Source organism: Lottia gigantea, assembly GCF_000327385.1.
Source record: "Lottia gigantea unplaced genomic scaffold LOTGIsca_12, whole genome shotgun sequence".
Classification (NCBI taxonomy): Eukaryota; Metazoa; Mollusca; class Gastropoda; family Lottiidae; genus Lottia; species Lottia gigantea.
In genome coordinates this window covers 2,275,836-2,302,157 of record NW_008707225.1, presented here as the reverse complement: position 1 = coordinate 2,302,157, position 26,322 = coordinate 2,275,836, and the positions used below count along the sequence as shown (strand labels likewise).

General features: G+C 33.8%; 8 protein-coding genes across 8 annotated transcripts; 5 read left to right on the top strand and 3 right to left on the bottom strand.

Moving 5' to 3' along the window:
- Positions 1-3,348: 3,348 nt before the first annotated feature.
- Positions 3,349-6,694, top strand: LOTGIDRAFT_156907 (hypothetical protein; the record flags this gene model as incomplete). The annotated part of the gene is made up of 8 exons (XM_009048173.1): positions 3,349-3,434; positions 3,742-4,291; positions 4,593-4,685; positions 4,986-5,121; positions 5,450-5,515; positions 5,750-5,915; positions 6,196-6,287; positions 6,504-6,694. The coding sequence occupies 8 exons, from the start codon at positions 3,349-3,351 to the stop codon at positions 6,692-6,694; spliced, it is 1,380 nt and encodes a 459-aa protein (XP_009046421.1).
- Positions 6,695-7,936: 1,242 nt separating this feature from the next.
- On the top strand, positions 7,937-8,317 carry LOTGIDRAFT_156906 (hypothetical protein; the record flags this gene model as incomplete). The annotated part of the gene is made up of 1 exon (XM_009048172.1): positions 7,937-8,317. One exon carries the CDS (start codon positions 7,937-7,939, stop codon positions 8,315-8,317), a length of 381 nt encoding a protein of 126 aa, XP_009046420.1.
- Positions 8,318-9,788: 1,471 nt separating this feature from the next.
- Positions 9,789-10,911, top strand: LOTGIDRAFT_156905 (hypothetical protein; the record flags this gene model as incomplete). Its single annotated transcript, XM_009048171.1, has 2 exons — positions 9,789-9,801; positions 10,574-10,911. 2 exons carry the CDS (start codon positions 9,789-9,791, stop codon positions 10,909-10,911), a joined length of 351 nt encoding a protein of 116 aa, XP_009046419.1.
- Positions 10,912-13,308: 2,397 nt separating this feature from the next.
- LOTGIDRAFT_230427 (hypothetical protein) lies at positions 13,309-13,871 on the top strand. Its single transcript, XM_009048170.1, has one exon. The coding sequence runs from the start codon at positions 13,343-13,345 to the stop codon at positions 13,721-13,723; it is 381 nt and encodes a 126-aa protein (XP_009046418.1). The 5' UTR covers positions 13,309-13,342; the 3' UTR covers positions 13,724-13,871.
- A 3,561-nt stretch (positions 13,872-17,432) lies between these two features.
- LOTGIDRAFT_230426 (hypothetical protein) lies at positions 17,433-17,985 on the top strand. Its single transcript, XM_009048169.1, has one exon. The coding sequence runs from the start codon at positions 17,470-17,472 to the stop codon at positions 17,848-17,850; it is 381 nt and encodes a 126-aa protein (XP_009046417.1). The 5' UTR covers positions 17,433-17,469; the 3' UTR covers positions 17,851-17,985.
- Positions 17,986-19,307: 1,322 nt separating this feature from the next.
- Positions 19,308-22,272, bottom strand: LOTGIDRAFT_212480 (hypothetical protein). The gene is made up of 6 exons (XM_009048168.1): positions 22,168-22,272; positions 21,527-21,680; positions 21,312-21,374; positions 20,664-20,794; positions 20,087-20,148; positions 19,308-19,544 (listed from the first exon to the last, which is right to left on the bottom strand). Exons 1-6 carry the CDS (start codon positions 22,189-22,191, stop codon positions 19,397-19,399), a joined length of 582 nt encoding a protein of 193 aa, XP_009046416.1. The 5' UTR covers positions 22,192-22,272; the 3' UTR covers positions 19,308-19,396.
- Positions 22,273-22,576: 304 nt separating this feature from the next.
- Positions 22,577-23,096, bottom strand: LOTGIDRAFT_230424 (hypothetical protein). The gene has a single exon (XM_009048167.1). It carries the CDS (start codon positions 23,062-23,064, stop codon positions 22,684-22,686), a length of 381 nt encoding a protein of 126 aa, XP_009046415.1. The 5' UTR covers positions 23,065-23,096; the 3' UTR covers positions 22,577-22,683.
- A 1,649-nt stretch (positions 23,097-24,745) lies between these two features.
- Positions 24,746-25,126, bottom strand: LOTGIDRAFT_156900 (hypothetical protein; the record flags this gene model as incomplete). Its single annotated transcript, XM_009048166.1, has 1 exon — positions 24,746-25,126. The coding sequence occupies one exon, from the start codon at positions 25,124-25,126 to the stop codon at positions 24,746-24,748; it is 381 nt and encodes a 126-aa protein (XP_009046414.1).
- Positions 25,127-26,322: the final 1,196 nt, after the last annotated feature.

Sequence of the window (26,322 nt, the reverse complement as noted above, 5' to 3'; positions counted from 1 at the left end):
CCTGAATATAAACAGTAGGATATGTACGCGTTGTAATAGTGATCGTTCATATAAACATCACCTGAAATTAATATAATTGTGGTAATATCGTACCGTTTCTCTACTTATTATGGGATGCTGGGTCACCTTAACTAGGTTTCAATCTGAATCAGTCATACAATTGTCTAATACCTTTGATGTTATTTAATGATTTTTTTAAGCTTCTGGTAAAGATTGTCAACAGGAACTGAATGATCTGTAATAAGAGGTGTTTGTTTGAAACTGACAGTATCAGGCGCCTCAAGTAAAATTTTACCTCACTTTAAACAGGAAGCATTCAACCATATTTATTTTAATAAGACGATCATTATCCATTGAGATTGAAAACAACAACAGATGTATTGACGTTGTCATCGAGTTTCTCATTGTGAATGAAAATGTGTAAAAGTGAAGTAAATTTTTTATTTTCAAGATGTCACAATGGAAAATGTGCATTGATAATTGTTCCGTTTGATACGAGGGAAAACTGAGTGGACTCTGAAGCTTTACACGTCTCCGTTGCTTCATACTAATATTTAAACCAGCTATTAATGATCTGCACATTGTTTTGTAAACAATAATAGTTGATTTGAAATAGGTGCAATAATAATTATAGACATCACAAAAAATATAGTAGGCGTAAATAATCCACTTTGAAATTTGGAATGAAATGAAAACAATTAATCGGTTTTATTATTTTATCTGAAATTTTAAACAATTGTCTTTTCCAGCCTTTCTGCATGTATTACTGATCAGGGAAAATCCGGTTTAAAATTCGGAGGGTTTTAACTCTCTTGGTTCGGAAGAAGTATCTATAAGATTATACGTGGTTTCATACATCTTAAAAAAACACCCAATTATAGAATTCCGTAAAACGTATAACTGTATTGAATTTGATTTGAAATTTCACTTGAAAGGTACTTAACTAAAGATAGCGGGAAGACGGGTTAGCACGGTCATTATTTAGCCCTGAGCATCTACAAACTAGGAGGGTGACAGCTCTATTGGTTAATGAACTTCTCATTAAACCATAAATAGCAATACTTAACCTGCCCTTCTTTGATCCTATTTCTTCCATTTCTTTCCTAGTTCATTGTTTTCATCACGAATAAAATAAATATCAAAGCCAAGGACCGGAATCGTGCTGATGTGTAAAAGAATTACAAACAAAAACTTCTAGATAATGGAAATTCACTACATGTATATATTGTTTATGATGACTGAGCTTTGAAACCTTGTTGTGGACACGCGTAATGTGACATTTTGAAAACTATTAAAAGGACAAGGTAATTTGACTTATGGATATGAATATGCCAGAAAAGAGTTATTTTAGACTCAAATAGGAAGTGGATCAATATGAAACTAATATTCAAACATCATTATTATGTGCTGGACGTGCTGTAGAACAACACTTTTATAACCACTACTTAGCCATTATTCCTTATATAGAATATGCACTTTCCTGTTTTAGTTTTCCGGGAAGGAAGTCCTAGATCCACCCAAACATACAAGTCTCGGGTGGAACAGATCCATCATTCAGAAATATGGGTTATCTGGTTCATCGTAGCCAGCTGAATAGTTTTTAGTAGGTCTTCAATGTTTTTTCAAGGATATCGCCAGATGTTAGTTATGTACTTATGAGCTTCAGTTTGCTATGGATGTTATTTAAGTGATGGTGGTCCAATATCAATCTTTGATTAATTGGACTGAAAGTTATCCCATCCCTTCAGTGTTATCTCCCTTCAACTCTACAGAATAACCATTTATTTTGTTCTGCATGCTATAACATTTTCTAAAATTTCGCCGAAAGCAAATTTCACAAGGCGAGCCGAAAATTATCATGTCCGCATGTACAACCCTCCTGCTAATAACTTTTCTTCTGATTTATTTAGATTGAAATCCAATTCTTAACCAAAAGTTGTCAAAATTAATCAAGCTTAAATTTCGAAAAGAAGAACATTCCACGTTTTGACTGAAACCACTATTTTTTTTTTTACTGCATGGTTTGCAGTTTTTGTGTTTCAATATAACCTTCAGATTCTATTTAATTGCACAACATAGCAGTGCCGGATGCTACGATATCTACAGGATATTTTTTGCATGTTCGATTGTGGCGAATTTTGTCTTATTCTCTGATACATATCTCAATCCAAACCAACCCATCTAAGATGTAATGTCTCATAAGAATAACGTATAAGGATTACTGTTCACAAAAACCAGGAAGGACCTATATTTACTTGATAACCAGATCGAGATATCATTAGGTCACTCTTCAAAATTTTATATGTACTAAACACAATTTAATGAATATTCTCGATCGAATAGCAGCGAGATTTAAATGTTTAAAAATAATTCTTGCAAATGAATTCTCACAATCGGCATTGATTACAATGAAGCATTATCTTTATACAAATAAAAAGCTTTTAATCTCTATTGAAAAACTGTCGACGAATCTAAACATTTGTACATTAACGGGTATTAATATATAGAATTTTAAATACCAGATTGCTTATACAAGGTACTTATGCCAAGCCCAGGAAGTTGAAAATACAGAACGGTACTGGATGTTAAGCGCACCAGACAGGTAAATATTACGTGTTGCTTGTGTGTTGTTCCTCAAGGTGCGGGTACACGAGCGGTCTTGCAGGTCGGAGATTTTTTTTTGCCAACTGGAATCTGGAGTAAAAATCTCGCGTGTGCCCGTGCTTCCACGACAAGATTATCGTGTCACCGACAGGATTTATAATACCAATCAAGTTTGATAATTGTCTTTGATAGTTTTATTGTGTGCATGACAGGCCATCATCATCCAATCAAGACTCACTTTGTGATTGGCGACAACGAGGCAAAAGACCGACAGGAGATTTTTGTCTCCTAGCGAGCTCGTGCTAGTCGTTGAAACTCAAGACAAGACTCTAATCGGCGACAAAAGTCTCCGACCAAGACAGCTCGTGTGCCCGAACCTTTAAAGGAAATCCACCTAGATGAAATATGATTGTATGGCCTAATTTTAAACTCATTATGTTGTAGTAATGTAGTTTGTATTCTGCGCAAACTTTGATACCATTAGTTTTTGTCGAAAAGAAAAACACTTTATTATTACGTTTAGTTTGTAGCTACATTTTTAAGCATTGCATGTAATCTCATACAGTCGTGTTGATATTAGATTTATCTGATCAAATTAATAACCAACTCTTTATCGATTATTACAAATTATTTCACAATACTTACATTTAATTCGTATAGATTCTAGTCTGAAACCAAACAGTAATATGTTTTTAATTTTAGTCAGAATAATGGTATGAACACGAGATCACTGGAAAGACAGACATGAAATCTATTGCGATGTATGATTTTTTGGATGATGCAACCATTCATGGGTGTAACAGAATTAAAAAGGAGGACAAATTCAGGAGGTAAATTGTTTTCTAGTTCGCGTTAGTTCGTAGAATTACAAAAAAAAAACGGCATATAATAATTATTAATCATTTTATCTTAACAATTGCGCTTTAGTTTTAGAGATGCTTTACAGGTCTTGATTATGAAATATAAAAATGATGGATACAGCATTGAGTCTACTTGATTTTTCTTTCAACCATCTTTAATTGACGCGAAATAATTAAAATCTTTCCCTTTCTGCATATCACAGACTCAAAGCGAAAATATGTGTTTTAGTGTCTAGATTTTGTTATTTGTTTAAATACATGATTTTAATTATTTTAGGGGGCTGTGGACCTTGCTTGTGATTTCCTCCTTTTGTGTGTGGTTAGGGTTACTTCTCGTTGGTTTGAAGTCAGTTTATTCGTATGAAGTTAAAACAGTAAATAAATACGAAACGAAACCATATATAAAATTTCCAACTATAACCATCTGTACTCTTTGTTCAATATTCCTATCAAATATAGATCTCAACCAACAGATACAAGACTCATTCCTTGTGAACAGTGATTGGTTACTACTTAAAGGAAATATAAGTGAAAATTCCACTATGGAAAGACAATATCTTATTGATCTTTTGAAAAACTCTTCTATCATAATGGATGATGTATTTTTACAAGTTAGATGGAACAGTCAAGATCTAGACATTGCCCGTTATTTTAAAAGAGTAGCTGTAAATAATAACATATGTTTTCAATTTAATGGATTTACAAATCATGCAAATTCTCAGAAATTTCGCACAGTATATGAGGGAATGGCTGCAGGATTAGAAATAATAGCTGATTCTCGTCAAAGTAATTGTCCTGCAGGTTTATATGATACGGGTGGTTTACAGGTAAGATATTTTGTAAACATAATGCCATCTCATTTTCATGTTTTATCAACATGCAAGCTATATAGGAGAAACTTTCAGACTGTGTAACTATGTTACACGATATATATTCTAGAAATATTGAATCTTCACAGATATCGAATCAATATTCTTTCATCTGGATTTCGAATTCCATTACATAAAAAAGGTTTTTCTATTCGGACAGAAGTAGTAAACCCTCGTTATAAGCTCCCAACATATACTTTTTGGAAGAATTTACGTTCATTAAGTATTTTTTATCGATTAATGTCTATATTCTATTCAGGTTTATATATATGAAGACGAAGAATTCTCGGAATCATCTTATATTTTGTTATCACCCGGTGTATCAGCAAATATAGCCTTAACTAAATCATTGGTAAAATTTGTATAGATTTCAGGGTTTCTACACTTTCCAAAAAAAAACTTATTAGTCTCGAACTGTCAGATTGGTGTTTGCTTGCTAAACCATAGAGACCATAGGTTCGATCGCCAAGTTGTGGTATCCTCAGGTTAAGTAAGTTAACTGGCACAGAATGAATCTCCAATAGTTCGAATAGCAATCCAGTTCTGTTATCTCATTTTATACTGCACTAGTCTGTCGCCACTTTACCAATAGTTTAACTAATTTATCTTTTTTCAATTATAAATCTCTTCATCTGGCACATTGATTCTACAGATAACATACTTACCAAGACCATATAAAGGTATTGGTGGACGATATTGTAATGGTGATCCTTCATACAGCAGATCAAAATGCGTTCGACAATGCATTGATAACATTATTGAAGTAAAATGTCCCTGTTTTTTAAAAGGTATGTTCAATTTATTATTTCTGGTTAGCGTTGAAAAGGCTGAACATGTGTATTATGCCTTGACAGTTGACAATTCCAAAACAATTCATTGCACACCGAATGGCGTTCGTTCCCATTGTGAAAATAGGATATTTCTTTTAATTACGAAGACATCTTTCACATTTAAATACACCCTTTATGTACACCCTTCAAATTCAATTAACTCAATTCATTTTAACTTTATTTCTAGCTTCAGCATTATAATATTACAATCATTATTTCCCTGTAAACCTACTAACTTCTTGTGTTTGTTATCGTATTAGTATACATTTAATTATTATTATTACAGTAGACATACAAGGAACATGCGATCCAGATTTTAGTGATAGTTTCAAGTGTGTTCAAACCACATTAAGTAAGTGAAACCATCATCTAGTTAACCTCGACAACACCCTTGTATAATTAATTTACAGAATATAACTAGCACATGGTATCGGCATATCACATTCCTATTAGTCAAAAGTCCTCGTTAACAATGAGAACCTTTATCGAGCTGGACGGAAGGACATCGCAGTTTCTGTTTGTTGTGAAAAGCCAGTCGCCAATACACTCCTTGATATGTTATGGCTCTCCGTAATATAATTTTCAGAATCATCTTTTCAAAAAGTTGAAAAACGACAACTATGTACCCAGTGTTCAGACCAGTGTGTTATTGCACAGTTTAGAACTGATATATCTTATACCTTGTTTCCTAGTAATCCCGTTAGTAACCAGTTGTATCAAAGAGAATATATTGAAAATTTATCATATGCCAGGTTAGATGTATTATATATAAATATATATCATATTCCATGACGAAAGCATGTCTTGAATGAACGGTTAAAACAACAAATTTGGTCACATTGCTTTGCTTTCTGTGATCTAGATGATTGTTGTCGATTGTTCCACCAATCAGTGTCTGATAATTTTAAATCGTATGGTGAAAATCAAGTTAAACAACTGGATAAACACCAGAGTTCAGCAATTACGAAAATACTTTTTAAATTCCATTTTCTACAAAAAAAAATTATTAAGTGAAAGAATGTTTTTTTTCAGAGAAAATCTGCTAAAATTTAACATTTATTTCAAAACAATGCATGTAGTTAATGTACAACATGAAGCTAAGCATACCATTGAAACAACATTAGGTATGTAATCTTTTGAGTTTTGATGCTTCTTAGGCCTACTTAGTTCCAATACATTGACTATCATCGAAATAGCCAAGCAGCATGTTTGAACTTATATGATTTTCTCAGATAGATAGTCTTCAGAGAAATAAAACAGAATATTTAAAAATAAACTATAGATAGTCTTGGGTTTCATATTGTATTCTATCGTCGGTTCTATTTTATGATATATTTTAGGCATTAGGTATACAAATATTTTCGTTACTACAGGTACTGTCGGTGGTCAAATTGGATTCTATCTTGGTGCCAGTGTATTATCATCAATAGAATTACTAGAAGTTATATGTCACTATGGTTGGTCATTATTGAAGAAACTGTGGTGTTCTGGGTATCAATCAAAAACTAAAGTTCAACCTTTTGTACAATGAAGACATTTGATTGCCTACAATTATATTAGGTTTAAGCGGAGCTAAACTTTCAAGAACCTGAATTCATTGATAAATCTGATTGCTTTTGACATAAATACAGTCACATAAACAAAACCATATATTATAAAACACCAGCCTAAATATCCAACATGACAACCAGATCATACCCTTCATTGCAACCTACAATACTACAGCTAAAATGCCTCTGTCATTGTCAACGCTTTTATAATGAGCTCCAAGATGAATTTCCAAACGTTTAGTATAACTGCATATAAAAGAAATAAAAACTTTAGTAATGTATTGGTTCATGGTAGATTAGAACTCCCTGAAACAATTGCATTGGAATTTGAGTTGAATATATTTTTTCTTCAGAAGTAATAATCTATGAATAATCTTCAGTAAAACATATTCTCTTTAAATTGAAATAGCCAGTGCTTGTATAGGAGAGTATCTTCTATAACACCTATAACCAGTAACAAATTATAGTTACGAAGTCGCTTATGTAAATAATGACAGCCAACTAAGTAGAACAACAGATATGAACAGTCTGACGTAAAAATATTAAATGTATTTCAAATAACGGCACCGTAACAGGAGTCTGACTTGTTTAAAGAAAGGTAGAGATGACCATATCTTGCATTTGTTGAAAAGAGTGCAACTATATACTGTATATATGATTATATCAATAGATATAAATAGACGTGTGTCGTAATTCTATCCCGTACCTTTGAGTTAAGAACCATTTTATCCGTCGATACCTTTCTATGCGTATGGATATTTAATAACACTCTTAGGACGTAAATAATGTCATCTAGTATCCCAAATGCAATTCTGATTCTTAATCTTGATCCGACCAAATAAACATAAATAGCAAAATGCGCAATGAAGAAGTGGTCAGATTCCCCAACTTCTACCTTGTATCGCTTATCAAGCCGAATGAAAAGACACTTGATAGTATAGTATGTAATGATGAATTTGGGGCATCCACATGTTACTACCACTTTATTGTTTTGTTTTTGATCTTCTAAACATTTTTTGAAACAATTGATCTCTATAGAGTAGATTTGGCCTGATGTCGCCATTATACACTGTCTATTAGAACTTTTTATCGCCACCTAATGATCCATGAAATAATGAATCCAGATGATACCTTTTTACATTGTATATAAAAGTTAGGAGCACTTCTACACTTCATACAATCCTATCAAGTTATTCAATAGAGAATCATCTCAAATAGAAGACATGGCACCTTTAATGTTATTGATGATTGTTGGTTTGTCTTCAGTTTATGGAGTTCAGAGTGAGAATTATTTGAGTAAAGAAGCCAGTATTTTTACGATGTTACTTCAACCCAGAGTTTCTGATGATAAAGCTTGTACAGATTGTTTGAAATTTCTCGGTGATATCAACACTGTTATTGCCAGTCAACCTTTCGCTGCTCAAATAGCTTCCAAGGTAGATATGGGCTGTGCTTTGGTTGGTTCTACTGAAGCTCAATGTAAACAAATGGTAACTGCATTGATCCATTCAGCTTTAACTTTTGTATCCAACTTTAACAATCCACAAATAACCTGTGATATGCTAGCTTTATGTATACCAACTCCTCCATCTAAACAACTTTAAAATGGTAGAAGCTGAACTGTAGAAACTAGAGAGATGAAGGTTGTGAACCAGGATAGATAGAAGATGATTTTTACTAATTATATATTATATAGTTGTATATTTTAAATAACGATTTATGTTATATATTGTAGATATCTTTTTTTTTATTCCCCATGAGTTTTGATGTTATCCCATCAAGCCTCTTCTTCCCCCCCCCCCCCCCCCTATCCCTTCTTCTCGGTTTCGCCTCTTTCCCATATCGGCCCTTCTCCTTTCGCCACCTCTACTTTTGGCCTTAACTGGGCATTAACTCAAAGACCGTCATCGAAATATCATCAAATTCGAACTTGTCCAAGATCTCACCAATTTGAATGATCACACCAAATTTCATTCAAATCAGTTGAAAACTGTAGTCTCTTTTGTGTTCACAAACAAATTTTGACGCGTTTTTCTTAATTCACCCCTTGGTTTTCAAATTAGGCCACGTGAGAATTTATATTGTTTCTGATTGAGGTCAGTATCGAACTTAGTGATACGACTTCCACATCGTCAATCGTATGATCAAAGAGGGTGACGGAACATATGATCCTGAGAATGAAACGATAAACCGAGGTCTCGACAATCAGATTTGACATGTTGAGTTGCAGGCACAGTATACGCACCAGTTGCGGCATTGGTCCTGGAATCCGATCGCAAATTCTGTTGGAAAAAAATCTTTTTATGAGCTTAAAGGATTTTGAAATCACCTAGTTGAACAGTAGTGAATAGAAAGATACACACAAATTTGTTAAAAATCCGACAACTTATCATAAGCGCCTTTTAACTTATTTACGGTATATAAAGGGCAGTAGCTCGGTCGATAATATCCAAACAAGCTTGGAATCGAAGCTACACAAAATTTAATGAAAAATGTGACAACTATATATATTTGATTTTCAGTACATGGAGTGCTGAAACTCCGTCAATATTTGATAAATCGTACCCAAATTCAAAACAAGATCTAGTTGGTTTTAACCTACACACCCAATTTTATACAAATATGACAAAAACTGTGACCTCTCTCGCTTTCATGCGGCAAATTTAACGAATTTTCAGTTTTTTATGTTCTGAAACGTCGATATTTGTCGAATCCAACTCAAATTCGTACACACCAATTTTACATAACTAGGACAAAAACTGTCTCATCAATTGTGTTCTGGGAGCCGCGGTTGCTCAGTGAGTTGGACGCTTGCTCGCTAACTTGTAGGTCCAGGGTTCAATCCCAACATAGGTCGAGATAATGACTTCAGTGATGCAGGTAAGAGGGGCTGACATGGAAAAAGCGTCCAGTCGTTCCGATGGGTCAATAACCCGAGGCCCCGTGTACTACAGGATGTGCCCGTTAAAGATCACTTGACAGTTGGAAATCGAAAAAGGGCAGGCTAATGCCACTGTCCTGGCAAAATTTCCCTCATTGCACCCTGCATCGCGTTGCCCGTCTTCATTAGCCAACATGGTGCAGAAAGGTAGGACGTAAAACTCCATTCATTTCATTTCATTTTTCATCAATTGTCTATCAAGTACTCTATTGCCGTAAATATTTGAACTTCGAAACTTAGAAAAATGCTACCCATAAAAAAGATTAAAAATCATTTCTTCCCAAATGTCTATTCTATATTGCGTTTATCAACCAAATTTTTAGAAGCAATTTGACAATGTGGGTACATCATGATAATTTGGATCCACCTGCTACAACCAATTTGTTGTATTGTTTGTGATATTTTCAAATATTATTTGAGACATCTCAACATTGATTTGGCCTGATGTCGCCACTTAATAGTATTCAAGCAAGAACCACATGTAAAGGGGTCCACGGAACGCCAGGGTGATTACAAAATATACCCAAAATATATTTGTGGGCGTATAAAAACCATTTATCCCCTAAAATATATTCTGTATCGCGTTCCACCAGCATCCACCTGGCAAAACAACTTTGTTGTATTGTATTGTTCTTGCACTTCAAAATATTATTTGAAACATTATAGGATTGATTTTGCCTGATGTCGCCACTTAAGAGTATTCATACATAAAGAGTTATATACTGTCCATTAGAACTTTTTATCACTACCTAATTATCTATGAAATAATGAATCCAGATGATACCTTCGTATATTGTATATAAAAGTTAGGAGCACTTCTACACTTCATACAATCCTATCAAGTTATTCAATAGAGAATCACCTCAAATAGAAGACATGGCACCTTTAATGTTATTGATGATTGTTGGTTTGGCTTCAGTTTATGGAGTTCAGAGTGAGAATTATTTGAGTAAAGAAGCCAGTATTTTTCCGATGTTACTTCAACCCAGAGTTTCTAATGATAAAGCCTGTACAGATTGTTTGAAATTTCTCGGTGATATCAACACTGTTATTGCCAGTCAACCTTTCGCTACTCAGATAGCTTCCAAGGTAGATATGGGCTGTGCTTTGGTTGGTTCTACTGAAGCACAATGTAAACAAATGGTAACTGCATTGATCCATTCAGCTTTAACATTTATATTCAACTTTAACAATCCACAAATAACCTGTGATATGCTAGCTTTATGTATACCAACTCCTCCATCTAAACAACTCTAGAATGGTAGAAGCTGAACTGTAGCAACTAGAGAGATGAACGTTGTGAACCAGGATAGATAGAAGATGATAACCTATCTATATTTATTATATATTGTTGTATATTTGAAATAAAATATTATGTTATGTAGTAAAGATAATTTCTTACCATTTCCCATGACAAGATAAATGTATGTGATTTAGTATGAAACAAGTGCGATGTCATTATAATTAGTCTTTGCAATTAGATAATAGTTGAACATTCTCTTCTTATGATGAATGATGATGAAGATCATATCTGAATGTTCAAGAAAACTGTTCTATAAGTTTTTATACGACCACATGAATGCCGTTGCCCCTATCCGCCTGTTCTTCCGTTGATTTCTTGAACACATGATAAGGGCTACAGTTTTTATCAAATTTTTCTATATTGAAAATCTTTTTCGTGTGAATTGGATAGTATTATTAAATATCTTTGGAAATTTGAGAAATGAGAGGAGAATGATAATTCAACGTTTCTGGGTTATTACTATTGATTTAAAAAGATTTTGTAGAAAAACTCAGGATAACTGTAAATTTGATAAGATATCCACAGGTTTTGAGACATAAATGTATTATGAGAAATTTGAACATCTTTAATATATTTTTGGTCAATAAAGACTTAGTTATCATCTCTGACAGCTGTCTGTGGGCCATCCAAAGGTTTTGAGACATAAATGTTTTATGAATATCTTCAATTTGAGAAATTTCGTATTATTATTCTTTGACATATTTTTGGTCAAACAAAGATTTAGTTATCATCTCTGACAGCTGCCTGTGGGCGTATGTTACCTTGCTTGGCAAGCTATCTTTACTCTCGATACCGAATTCAAACTGAAAACACAGGAAATGGTCCCACGTGACGGGACAATAAGGTGAGAACTCTGTGGTGTTCTTATTGTCTTTGTCAGCCTGTGAACCAACAAGAAAACAGAATAATTCACGCAAAATAGACAAAAGAAAAACCCCCGAAAGGCAGTTTTGGAAAAAGTCGGAAACTAAAGATTTTTTAAAACTTGAAACGAGAAAATAGAGTTAAAAGTTTCACCCCATATTCAAGAGGAAAATCGCTCGAAAGCTGGTTTAGGAAAAACTCGGAAACTAAAAGTGCCGTAGCAGGCAAAGAACTTAATGTGATCGTGCACCTGCAAACATGAACTTAGGCCTACATTTCTAAAAGTTTGGCAGCTAACCCAAATCTGTACAGCAAGACTTATAGGACTGTATATGCAACCTGTGCTGCGAAACTGTATAGGATATTATATACAGGTGGCTGACCCACGAAACCAAATGGCCATAATTCGACCAAACTTGTCCCGAGAGGAATGATTTTTAAATCAAATTACAAGTTTAACATGTCCTACATCCTGATGGTCGAAATCAGAAATTCGGAATTTTTAAAACTTTCGTGAATATCGACTTTAAAGTATCATCCTTTTTTTCAAGGAGAAAATCGCATGTATTTTGGTTCGGGAAAAAGTCTGACACTAAAAGTGCTGTAACAGGCAGAGTGTACACTGTAGGAACTTATACAATCCTGGCAAAAACTGTGACCTCTATGGCGTTTACAAGCCAAAGCTAACGTATTTTCAGTATTTCAAGCTCTGTAACTAAATAGAACCATCAAGGAACAGACTAAAAATTATTTCTTCCACAAATTCCCAACTCTAATAGCAAGACAATAATAAAGTAAATGAATACTTTCTTTATATTGGCTAAAAAGGAATTAAAATTTACAAAATACAAACTATTAAATTAATAATAAAGAACAAAATGAACAAAAATTAGAACAAGAATTTAATCTAATCCGCTTATTACAAACTATAATTAAATAAAAATAAATAAATAAAATAAGGGAAATAGGGCGGGAGGGCAAAATTAAGACTATACACTATATCAAATAATTCAAACTAACGAACAAAGTGGATATATTGAACTCGGTTTTGAAAGGGTTAACATGTTAAGTGCTAACCTGGTATATACTTAAGCTCACTATATGACAGAAATGTTTTTATTTAACTTGTTAATGGAGTTACCAATTAAACATTTTAAAGATAAAATACTGAAATTCTATTCTGTATCGCCTTCATAAACCAACATTTTACAAGCCTATTGATTATGTGGGCTTGTAATGATAAATTGAGATACAAATGCACCTGGTTCTACCACTTTGTTGTATTGTTCTTAATATTGAAAATATTATTTGAGACATTACAGCCTAATGTTGCCACTTAATAGTATTCATACATAAAGAGTTATATACTGTCTATTAGAACTTTTTATCACTACCTAATTATCCATGAAATAATGAATCCAGATGATACCTTCTTACATTGTATATAAAAGTTAGGAGCACTTCTACACTTCATACAATCCTATCAAGTTGTTCAATAGAGAATCATCTCAAATAGAAGACATGGCACCTTTAATGTTATTGATGATTGTTGGTTTGGCTTCAGTTTATGGAGTTCAGAGTGAGAATTATTTGAGTAAAGAAGCCGGTATTTTTACGATGTTACTTCAACCCAGAGTTTCTGATGATAAAGCTTGTACAGATTGTTTGAAATTTCTCGGTGATATCAACACTGTTATTGCAAGTCAACCTTTCGCTGCTCAAATGGCTTCCAAGGTAGATATTGGCTGTGCTTTGGTTGGTTCTACTGAAGCACAATGTAAACAAATGGTAACAGCATTGATCCATTCAGCTTTAACTTTTGTATCCAACTTTAACAATCCACAAATAACCTGTGATATGCTAGCTTTATGTATACCAACTCCTCCATCTAAACAACTCTAGAATGGTAGAAGCTGAACTGTAGCAACTAGAGAGCTGAACGTTGTGAACCAGGATAGATAGAAGATGATAACCTACTTATAATTATAAATAAATTATATTTATTATATATTGTTGTATATTTGAAATAAAATATTATGTTATGTAGTAAAGATAATTTCTTACCATTTCCCATGACAAGATAAATGTATGTGATTTAGTATGAAACTAGTGCGATGTCATTATAATTAGTCTTTGCAATTAGATAATAGTTGAACATTCTCTTCTTATGATGAATGATCAAGAAAACTGTTTTATAAGTTTGTATATACGCCCACATGGAAATGTGGACGTATATTGCCGTCGCCACTGTCCGCTCGTTTGCATTTCTTGTAAACACGATGAGGGATACGATCACCTGATCGTGATGAAACTTGGTATGCAATTATGCATGTATATATATCGAGATATAAATTTTCTATATTGATGAGATCTTGTTCGTGTGAATTGGATAATATTATTAAATATCTTTGGAAATTTAAGAAATAAGAGGACATTTCAACGTTTCTGGGTTATTACTATTGATTTAAAAAGATTTTGTAGAAAAACTCAGGATAACTGTAAATTTGATAAGATATCCACAGGTTTTGAGATATAATTGTATTATGGGAAATTTCGTATTATGAACATCTTTAATATATTTTTGGTCAATAAAGACTTAGTTATCATCTCTGACAGCTGTCTGTGGGCCATCCAAAGGTTTTGAGACATAAATGTTTTATGAATATCTTCAATTTGAGAAATTTCGTATTATTATTCTTTAACATTTTTTTGGTCAAAAAAAGATTTAGTTATCATCTCTGCCAGCTGCCTGTGGGCGTATGTTACCTTGTATGGCAAGCTATCTTTACTCTCGATACCGAATTCAGACTGAAAACACAGGAAATGGTCCCACGCGACGGGACAATAAGGTGAGAAGTCTGTGGTGTTATTATTGTCTTTGTCAGCCTGTGAATCAACAAGAAATGAACAAAACTCCATTGCCCGATTTCCAACAGAGACAAATAACGACAGTTTCCATTTTAGTTTCTTTGATTTCCCTTCTTTTTCCAACAAGTTTGCAGAATAATTCACGCATAGACAAAAGAAAAACCCTCAAAAGGCAGTTTCGGAAAAAGTCGGAAACTAAAAATGCTGTAGTTTGAAGAGTGTGCAATACATGAAGTTAAAATGTGGGACTGAAAAACATGGGACGGAAAATTGTTATGTCAAACGTCAAAAATGTCAAAAAACTGTCAAAAACATGCCTGAACAACAATTGCTCGAAAACTGAATTAGGACAAACTAGGAAACTAAAAGTGCCGTAGCAGGCAAAGAACTTTAGGTGATTGGGCACCTGCAGACCAAACATCCCTAAAAGTTTTCGAATGACAGTCTGTGGTCCTAACCCAAACCTGTACAGCAAGATTTATAAGCCCGTATTATGCAACCCGTGCAGCAAGACTTATAGGACCGTATATTATGCAACCTGCAGTGCATCGAGACCTGTGCAGGATCTTATATGCTGGTGGCTGACCCACAACCCCATCTTCAAATGGCCATAAGTCGACCAAATTTGACCCGAGAGGAATGATTTTTAAATCAAATTATTAACTTAACATGTCCTGCGGCTCTATTAGTCGACATTTTTTAAAACTTTCAAAAATATCGACTTTGAAGTTTCATCCTTATGTTCAAGAGGAAAATCACTTAAATTTTGGTTTGGGAAAAAAGTCTGACACTGAAGCAGGCCGAGTTTGCACGGAAGGAACTTGTAATTGGAACAGAACACTTCACATCTCTGATAGTTTTCGAACGGCAGACTGTCAAAGTTTTAGTCTTAACCCGAACCTGTGCAGCGAAACTTTAAAGGCTGGTGGCTGACCCACACCCCCGTTTTCAAATGACTAACAATCGGCCAATTTTGACCCGAGAGGAATGAGTTTTGTATCGAATGAAGGTTTCACATGCCCTGTGTCTATTTTCATCAAAAACAGAATTCCGGAATTGAATTGTTTCGAGAAAATCGACTTTGATGTTTTACTCTTATTTTTGAGAGGAAAATCGCATATATTTTTGTTAACCTGACACTAAAAGTGATGTAGCAGGCAGTGTGAACACGACAGGAACTTGAGATTGGAACAGAACAACTTCAGATGGGTGCGAATAATCAGTGCAAATTGCAACTTTACACCTCCGATAGTTTCGAATGGAAGCCTGTAAAAAATTTTGTCAACCTATACAGCGAGACTGTACAGTCTCGTGACTGATCCACATCTCCTTGGCCAATTTTGACCCCAGAAATATGATATAAATTTACATCTCATCTTCCTTCTTCAAATGAGCATAACTCGGCTAATTCTGACCAAAGAGGTCTTTGAAGTTTCATCCCTATTTTCAAGAGGAAAAAATTGTTGTTTCAAATTGACTAACATGTACTATGCTTTACATCTCTGAGAGTTTTCGAACGGCATCCTGCTAAAGTTTTGGTCTGTGTCTTAAATCTTTTGTGATTCTAAGGGTATTCGTTGAACGACTGTCTTGAAAAAAGTCAGACAATTAATAGATGATATTATGCTGATCCATTGAGACAAATGTGTAAAGCTATCAAAGCTAAGCGTCCTCATCATTGCGATTTTACATGACTTTAGAGTGTGTCAAGATCGCCATATGTTTGGTTTGAGCGTATAGGAAACTTCAGACAGCTTGCAATGGAAATCGAAACAGTCGTTGTAAGATGTCCATGAACGCAATAAAAGCGAGGTTTGTGCGGGGCAAAAACGGTTATATTTGCAACTTATTGGCGTTTTCATCACGATTATCTGACACGACACTTGTACGCTTTATGAGTTGTTACGTCGTTCTCAGCTGAGGGTCCTCACAATGCGCATATTGCTATCGTTATTATTTGTCTAATCGTACCCAAATTCTAACTTTCCACTTATCATGTGGAGATAACAAACACATTTATGAAATCGGACAAAAGCCAATCCGGGCGGACGGACGGACGAACAAAGAAGATGGAAATATAAATATCTGACAATATCTAATGTTTTCAGTATATCAAGTGCTGTATTTCGTCAATACAAATTCGTACGTGCACAGGATCTTGCTGATTTAAAACTCTAATATTTATATACTTCTGACCTCTATTGCTTTTACATGCCCAGATTAAACTATTTTCAGTATATTATGTGCTGAAATTCAGTCAATATTTATCGAATCGTACACACCTAATTTTATACAATCCTGGCAAAAAATGTGACCTCTATCGCGTTTACAAGACAAAACTAACGTATTTTTAGTATATAAAGCTCTGTAACTAAATAGAAGCAACTGATTGCATCCAGGAACAGACTAAAAATCATTTCTTCCCCAAATTCTATTCTGTATCGCCTTCATAAACCAACATTTTACAAGCCAATTGATTATAAAATTGAGATAGAAGATGCACCTGGTTCTACCACTTTGATGTCTTGTTCTTGATATTCAAAATATTATTTGAAATATTTTAGCATTGATTTGGCCGGATGTCGCCACTTAATAGTATTCATACATAAAGAGTTATATACTGTCTATTAGAACTTTTTATCACTACCTAATTATCCATGAAATAATGAATCCAGATGATACCTTCTTACATTGTATATAAAAGTTAGGAGCACTTCTACACTCCATACAATCCTATCAAGTTGAGAATAGAGAATAGAGAATCTACTCAAATAGAAGACATGGCACCTTTAATGTTATTGATGATTGTTGGTTTGGCTTCAGTTTATGGAGTTCAGAGTGAGAATTATTTGAGTAAAGAAGCCAGTATTTTTACGATGTTACTTCAACCCAGAGTTTTTGATGATAAAGCTTGTACAGATTGTTTGAAATTTCTCGGTGATATCAACACTGTTATTGCCAGTCAACCTTTCGCTGCTCAAATAGCTTCCAAGGTAGATATGGGCTGTGCTTTGGTTGGTTCTACTGAAGCACAGTGTAAACAAATGGTAACTGCATTGATCCATTCAGCTTTAACATTTGTATCCAACTTAAACAATCCACAAATAACCTGTGATATGCTAGCTTTATGTATGCCAACTCCTCCATCTAAACAACTTTAAAATGGTAGAAGCTGAACTGTAGCAACTAGAGAGCTGAACGTTGTGAACCAGGATAGATAGAAGATGAAAAAAGGTTTTCAATCATTCTTTATTGAAAGATCTATATTGAAAATAAAAATTTATGTTATATAGTGTAGATAATTTCCTTTTATTTCCCATGTTGAGATGAATGTATTTATCACAACAACGCAATGTCAAATAAATTTTCTCCTATTGCAATTCTATAATGGTGACATGAAGATTTGAATTTTTGCATGCGATCAAAGATTACATCTTCTTGTTGCCATGTAAAACATTTTAGTGCCACATGGGTTTGTGGTATGTATATATAAGTCATAATTGTATTGTCCACCACCATCATTGGGTTAAATTGGTACATTTATTTAGTTTTTATTTTACCAGTGGTAAAAAATCCTAAACCCTTATATTAGTTCTGATCTTTGATTAATTAACATACTGATATGTAACAAGCGGTTGTTAATACTCCCACATTTTCAGCATTTCAAGAACTGTAACTTCGTAAGTACTTGATTTGGGTGCTAACTCATCACTTAACATCTGAATATAAAGCTAAACATAAAAATTGATAAAAGAAAAAAAAATCAACAAATATAGCTTCCATCGAATTCTCAAATAACTTTTTAATGTATTTAAAGTGTATTACGTGGAGTAACGTTGATATTTATCAAATCATGCTCAGATCTTATTTATATAATCCTACACATCAAATTCTTTAAAAGTGACAAAAACTGCAGCCTCACAAGATCTCGTCTCAGCATTTCAAGGGTCGTAACTCACCCCGTGAAGGTTGTACAACGTCTTCTTGATAAAAATCTATACAAACCAAATTGTATACAATTGTAAACTATTGCCTTTATCAAGTTCGTAAGCCAACTTAAACGTTTGGTCAATATATCAAGGGCGGTAATTGTCAATATTTGTCAAATCATACCTAAATTAAAACAGTCTGCGATCCTGTGTATAGACATGTATGCGTCAACTTCTACAAAAATTCTGGCAAAAACTGTGTTCACACCGCTTTTTAGTTGACGGTCGAGCAAAAGCGACGAAATATAAGTCAACCCAAATAGGACTTCAGGAACCGATTATTCTATAAATTAAGGGAAAAAAAACAATCATGCCTGTCCAAAAATCTGTCCTTTTTCGCGTTTTCAAGGCAACGTTTTACGAGTCATTTTATATGTAGTCCATTGATGATGAATTTGGATAGAGCACCCACTTTGTATTGTTCTTGATATTCAAAATATTATTTGACACATTATAGCATTGATATGGCCTGATGTCGCCACTTAATAGTATTCATACATAAAGAGTTATATACTGTCTATTAGAACTTTTTATCACTACTTAATTATCCATGAAATAATGAATCCAGATGATACCTTCTTATATTGTATATAAAAGTTAGGAGCACTTCTACACTTCATACAATCAATCAAGTTTGTTATTTTTATTATATAGGTATGAAGTCATTAAGATTTTTATATACATTACAGTTATCAAAACAATTGAATTCAACAGTTATTTATTTAAATCTTAATGTCATATATTGATCGTTTGGTTCAACTTGGTAACCAAATTTGGAATAATATGTTATGTTTTTCTGTTCACATTCTAATGATGATTCGTAACATCCAAGTTTCTCGGCTAACAATGTCAATGTTTCCAGTAATCTGAAATAAATGTGTACTAGAAAACAAGAGGTTTGGATTAAGGACAGCATTCACAAGCAGCTGTTTTGGAAATTGGTCTGTACATCATCTTCTTAAAAGGAATGAAGTATAAAATTAAATGGTAACATGATAGAATATGAGTGATTTGGTCATGTGAGTGATTTAGTCATGAGTGATTTGGTCATGTTAATGATTTGGTAATGTGAGGTATTTGGTCATGTGAGTGATTTGGGTCATACGGAAAATTGGTCACAGGCTCACTATATGCGCAGTAACACTTTACACAGAAAATTGTGTCATAAAATAAAGCAATCATGCTGAAATGGTCACAAGGTAAACTGGTCACAAGGTAAACTAGTATAATAACACAACATTGCTTTAATTAAATTACTGTGACCAAGTTACCTTGATTATTGATTATTCATACATGTGTGCAAATTTCTCTAACCTATTTACAATGTAAATTTTCCGTGTGACCAAAACAACCGTGCCCAATATGATTAAGAATTTCATCAATTTACAATGATAATGACACTATTTACATTTTACCAAATTGTTTTCCTCTGTAAGGTTTACTAACGACCACATCTTCTATCCTTCCTCTCTGAAATTAAAACAAATTTATTGGCAAAAAGAAAATAACACATATTGTACTACGAGCAACATATGGACATTTCACAAGTTGTATAGTTGTTACAAATATCTACGATTTAGTTACGAATAAGTTACGATTATTTATCTTTTATAGACTTTTATACATTTCCCCCAAACAGAAAACTATGCATTAGAAAATATATAACTATTAATACAGTACTCGTAACTCATAAAATCTTGCGAGAAATTTACGGAGGTTACGTGCTGTTGCGAGTGGTTTATAGGCGGTTTGCAATAATTACGGTTAGTTAGTTACGGAAAATATTAATTGTGAGATACGTAACAGTTTTGCAACTTGCTGCGAGTTGTTATGAATTATTTACGGATACCAGTGAGTTATTTACGAATGCGTGGGGGTTAACTAAGAGTTAGTGGTTCGTAAGATCGTAAGATAAATCGTGTATGTGATGGGAATATTATGGATGAAGCCTTTTGAGGTTGTTCAGAAAAATTAAAATCTTATACCGATGTAGCCTTCATTAGGAATTTCAGTTCATTAACTAATGTTGCACTGGCTATAGTTTTATTCGTTGTTACATCCTCTATGACTGTTATTAAATGAATATCACCAGCTTTTTTCATTTTATTGAACCGTTCTAAAATAAAAAAGAAATGAATGGAGTATTACGTCCTACTTTTCTGCACCATTTGGTAAACCGTTCTGAAAGAGAACAAATAATATACTTGTGCATTTGAAATAAACACACTTCCCTCCAAGTAAGTTCACGTTAAAATGACCCACTGTTCGGGCTGAAAATCCCCCCAAAATCATACTTCCATCAACATGTAGGCAAATAAGGCTCTCGACAATACTCTGTAGTTGATAATTCATTACGAAAATGAATGGATGGCCGAACGCGATTTTGTTAACATCGTTACAACTAACAGATCTTTTTCAAATATTCCACGCAGTACGTAATTTTCTATCCAAAATCATTATACTTATATTATAATTTTAGACCAATCTTTAGAAGGGAAGTAAATATGTTTAAACTGTAGAAATACCAAACATTTCTATTTCCATGAAGCCATAGAAATATATCTGAATTCCCGTTCCCAATATTCCCATGAAACATTCGACAAAATTTAATGGAGAATTCATGAAATGTTTACCTGTAAATTCTTCTTTATTTATCAATCCATTTGGAACATGTTCATCAAGAAGCTCCATATAACCTTAAACAGTGACACTTTATATTAAACTTTTGAACACACAATGCTTTAAAATGTTACAGTTTTGCAAATAGACAAGCTAATATAAAAAAAACCCCGAAGAATATTTGACTGGGGTCAACAAGACACAGTTACGATCACATGACTTGCCTTACCTCTTTCAAAATCTTCAAGACATAAAGGTCGCATCACAAATTCCTCTCCTAAATTATCCGGTGTTATTGGTGGGTTAAAACTGGCTCGGTGACGATTGAAATCAACACTGTCTAATATTGTAGAATTATAAATAGGTGTATCACCCCTCTTCTCCTATTAAACAACAAACAGAATGCTACATGAAATGTAAATAATTAAACCAAGATCCAAACCGCTAAACGAAACCAGAAATCCAAACAACATATTGGCGAAACAAGTGACTAAGTATTTCATATTGAAAAGTGGTTATAATATTATTATACAAATAGTCATAATTCTTCTTACATGGGCTCTGATATTGGCATAATGGCTTCATGTACCTAATTATGATATCAATGGGATGCGTTCACACTACTCAAACATTGTAGTCAAACAGACGTTATAGAAGTTGACTTTGCATGGTGATACGATTGATAGTACACAAGAATCAATAATGTATTCAATTACGTAAACTATTCTGACGTGTTCGAAACTGTCAAACATGGCCAGCACAAATGTACCCAACGTATAAACAGAGTCTGTAGTCCACAGAGCACAAGATAATTATGGCGTACACTAAGTTTTATATACAAAAATATATGAATTGTCTGTGTATACATACCACGATTCCATGTGACACTGACATGATTTACATGCAGAGGTAACGATACGTTTTATCAAATCCCAACTACTGTATAATAGAGTGGCCTATATATTCTGTATAGAGATAATAGAGAATGGCGAATGTTTGATTCAATTCAATTTACATCTCGATGACAAAGTTAGAGTATTAAATTATGTTCGCCAAATCAACATTTCAACCATATTATTTTAAAGTATCAATTTTCTTTTTACAACAAAGTGCACCGTGTCTTTTGAGTTGAATAACGAGAATAAATCTTCATCACTATGTCATTATGACATAAAGGAAATGGTTTAACTATTATAGAATTGCAAAGACTAATAATATGACATTGCGGTGGTGAAATACATGCATCCTCCTTAACATGGGCAAAAAAAGAAAATTATCTACAATACATAATTTTTTATTTCAAATGTACAACAATATATAATAATTATAAATAGGTTATCATCTTCTATCTATCCTTTCAACTTTCTAGTTTCTACAGTTCAGCTTCTAAAGTTGTTTAGATGGAGGAGTTGGTATACATAAAGCTAGCATATCACAGGTTATTTGTGGATTGTTAAAGTTGGATACAAAAGTTAAAGCTGAATGGATCAAGGCTGTTACCATTTGTTTACATTGTGCTTCAGTAGAACCAACCAAAGCACAGCCCATATCTACCTTGGAAGCCATTTGAGCAGCGAAAGGTTGACTGGCAATAACAGTGTTGATATCACCGAGAAATTTCAAACAATCTGTACAGGCCTTATCATTAGAAACTCTGGGTTGAAGTAACATCGTAAAAATACTGGCTTCTTTACTCAAATAATTCTCACTCTGAACTCCATAAACTGAAGACAAACCAACAATCATCAATAACATTAAAGGTGCCATGACTTCTATTTGAGATGATTCTCTATTGAATAACTTGATAGGATTGTATGAAGTGTAGAAGTGCTCCTAACTTTTATATACAATGTAAGAAGGTATCATCTGGATACATTATTTCATGGATAATTAGGTAGTGATAAAAAGTTCTAATAGACAGTATATAACTCTTTATGTATGAATATCATTATGTGGCAACATTTTGAAGATCAAGAACAAACAGCAAAGTAGTTGTAGCAGGTGGATTTATTATTACTAGCCAACATTATCAAGTTGCTTGTAAAAGTTGGTTTATTTAGGTGATAAAGAATAGATTTGGGGGCAGAAATGATTTTTAGTCTGTTCCTAAATGTAATCAGATGAAGTTTCGGAGTTCGAATTTGGGTACAAATTGACAAATATTTTAAACTTACCATGTGAATGCGATAGGTCGTAAGTTTTGTCAGAATTTTTGTGTGTTAAGGTTTAAATCAACAAGATCAGGTACAAATTTGGGTACGATTAAACAAACAATGACGAAGTAACAACACTAAATACAGTTGTCAGATTATTTTACGCCCACGTTCTAATGAGGACGTTTATTTCCACCGAACCTATCAGTCCGTCCGGATTGACTTGATAAAGGCCATAGTTTTTGTATTAGACAAGTTTGAATTTGGGTTTGATTCGACAAATATTACTGACAGGTTTTATAGTAGATAGTACAGGAAAGCCTTGTAAAGAGTGCGATAAAGAACCCCATAAACGCACAATGAACTCCCTGAGGATGCTAAGAAATCGCATGCTGCAAAACATAGCGTTTTGTCACGTATAAACTACACTTTTTGAGATCATGGAGATCTAACGACAATTTTTTGGCGTCCTTCTCGATTCCATTGCGTTCCGAACGCGCTTACAAACAGACAGTTTTGAATGTGTCCATAAAAAAGTCGTGACTCGGCGATCATTCGCGATAATCTTTTTAGGGAACATCTTTTAAGGGAACTGGTTGAAAGGTGGGGGGGGTATCGCAGATATAAGTTTTAAGTCAGTTTGTAGAACAAGAGAACTGTTTTTTGAAGATTGAAACGACAGTTATAAGGAAATAAGCATTTGTTATTCTTCCCTGACTCTGCACAAGAGACAAACTATTTGGGAAACATGAATAGGCCAACTGTAAACACTTGTCCCCTTCATATGTGCAATATATCGATCTAGATAATGACAGGGATTATCATCAGCCTATTTCCTTATCCATGTATATCACGATGATCGATTATATTTATTTACCACTTTATATTTACAAACTATAATGGTCAATTGAATGAATGAAGTGAATATGAAGTCGTGGTGAATTGTTTGAATGAATTGAATTTTCATTAATTAATTTTTTTGGAGGGGAACAATATATATGATGCACCCCCACCCCGCCGTCACCCCCAAGATCGCTCCCCTTGGTCATAATTCTTCTTACATGGGTACAAGGTTCAACATTATAGAACTGCAAAGACTGATAATATGGCATTGCGGTGGTGAAATACATGCATCCTCCTCAAAAAAGGCAATAAAAAAAATCTTATCTATACTACAAATTTTTTTATTTCAAATATACAACAATATATAATAATTATAAATAGGTTATCATCTTCTATCTATCCTGGTTCACAACGTTCATCTCTCTAGTTGCTACAGTTCAGCTTCTACCATTTTAAAGTTGTTTAGATGGAGGAGTTGGTATACATAAAGCTAGCATATCACAGGTTATTTGTGGATTGTTAAAGTTGGATACAAAAGTTAAAGCTGAATGGATCAATGCTGTTACCATTCGTTTACATTGTGCTTCAGTAGAACCAACCAAAGCACAGCCAATATCTACCTTGGAAGCCATTTGAGCAGCGAAAGGTTGACTGGCAATAACAGTGTTGATATCACCGAGAAATTTCAAACAATCTGTACAAGCTTTATCATCAGAAACTCTGGGTTGAAGTAACATCGTATAAATACTGGCTTTTTTAATCAAATAATTCTCACTCTGAACTCCATAAACTGAAGACAAACCAACAATCATCAATAACATTAAAGGTGCCATGTCTTCTATTTGAGATGATTCTCTATTCTCTATTCTCAACTTGATAGGATTGTATGAAGTGTAAGAAGGTATCATCTGGATTCATTATTTCATGGATAATTAAGTAGTGATAAAAAGTTCTAATAGACAGTATATAACTCTTTATGTATGAATACTATTAAGTGGCAACATCAGGCTGTAATGTCTCAAATAATATTTTCAATATTAAGAACAATACAACAAAGTGGTAGAACTAGGTGGATGCTCCATCCGAAAAATTTTGCATACTTCTTCTTTAAATCAACAAAATCCTGGTTCCAATTTTTCTAAATTCTATCTTGCAAACTCTGTTTTGGATTGATAGTCGCTACTTCTATTCGTGGCGCGTTCCTATTTCATTAGCTGCTACCATGTTTCGCCAAAATGTAGTTTTGGATTTAGGGTTTCGTTTTACGGTTAGTTGGTACTTGGTTTATTTACATACGTAGGACAAGTTAACTTTTATTTGGTACAGAAAATATCCCCCTGGGGTCTCAATTGGAAGAGTTATGACCAATTTAAGCTAGGTGTGTTTTGTTTAAGCCTCACAGGGGTTAAGATCAAAACTTTAACAGACTGCCTTTCGAAAACTATCAGTGTTATGAAGTTGAAATTTGGATTTCAGGTGCACAACCATCTGGAGTTGCTTAATTACAAATTTCACAATCCTACTTTGCTAAAACTGCTTTGAAGGGATTTTCCTCTTATAAAAAGGGGTGAATGGTCAAAGTCGATTTTTAAAAAAAAATCCGAATTTCTGTCTTTAACTGATATAGACTCATGACACGTTAAATTTTCATTTGATACAAAACTTATACCACTGGGATCCAAATTAACAGTTATGGTCATTGAATATGGGGGTGTTTGTCGGTCACCTGCGTGTACGGTTCTATACAGTCTCGTTGCACTGGTTGGGGTTAAGACCAAAACTTTGACAGGCTACCGTTCAAAAATGTACTAGAGACCACACGGCGGTCAATACAGTGGAAAAAAAACTTCTCCAAGGAAGGCAAGCAGTTACCATTTGCTGAAGCACAACATAGGCAATATTAGGAATGGTCAATCAGTCATCATTATGTCACATGCATTTAAGTAATGTTTACCGAAATAGTGGCTAGTGGCTAATACCTGGGCGCGGGTCATCGTCTTGGCCTTTTGTGCCATGCTTGAAATCCGCG

What these genes read in the sequence shown, in the direction of transcription:
- LOTGIDRAFT_230427 (XM_009048170.1), top strand. Translation starts at nt 13,343, where the DNA reads ATGGCACCTTTAATGTTATTGATGATTGTTGGTTTGGCTTCAGTTTAT.
- LOTGIDRAFT_230426 (XM_009048169.1), top strand. Translation starts at nt 17,470, where the DNA reads ATGGCACCTTTAATGTTATTGATGATTGTTGGTTTGGCTTCAGTTTAT.
- LOTGIDRAFT_212480 (XM_009048168.1), bottom strand. Translation starts at nt 22,191, where the DNA reads ATGTCAGTGTCACATGGAATCGTG. An exon ending in TCTTGAAGATTTTGAAAGAG is followed by an intron (nt 21,375 to 21,526) that starts GTAAGGCAAGTC and finishes TCACTGTTTAAG; the next exon opens with GTTATATGGAGCTTCTTGAT. An exon ending in TCCTAATGAAGGCTACATCG is followed by an intron (nt 20,149 to 20,663) that starts GTATAAGATTTT and finishes TTTTAATTTCAG; the next exon opens with AGAGGAAGGATAGAAGATGT.
- LOTGIDRAFT_230424 (XM_009048167.1), bottom strand. Translation starts at nt 23,064, where the DNA reads ATGGCACCTTTAATGTTATTGATGATTGTTGGTTTGTCTTCAGTTTAT.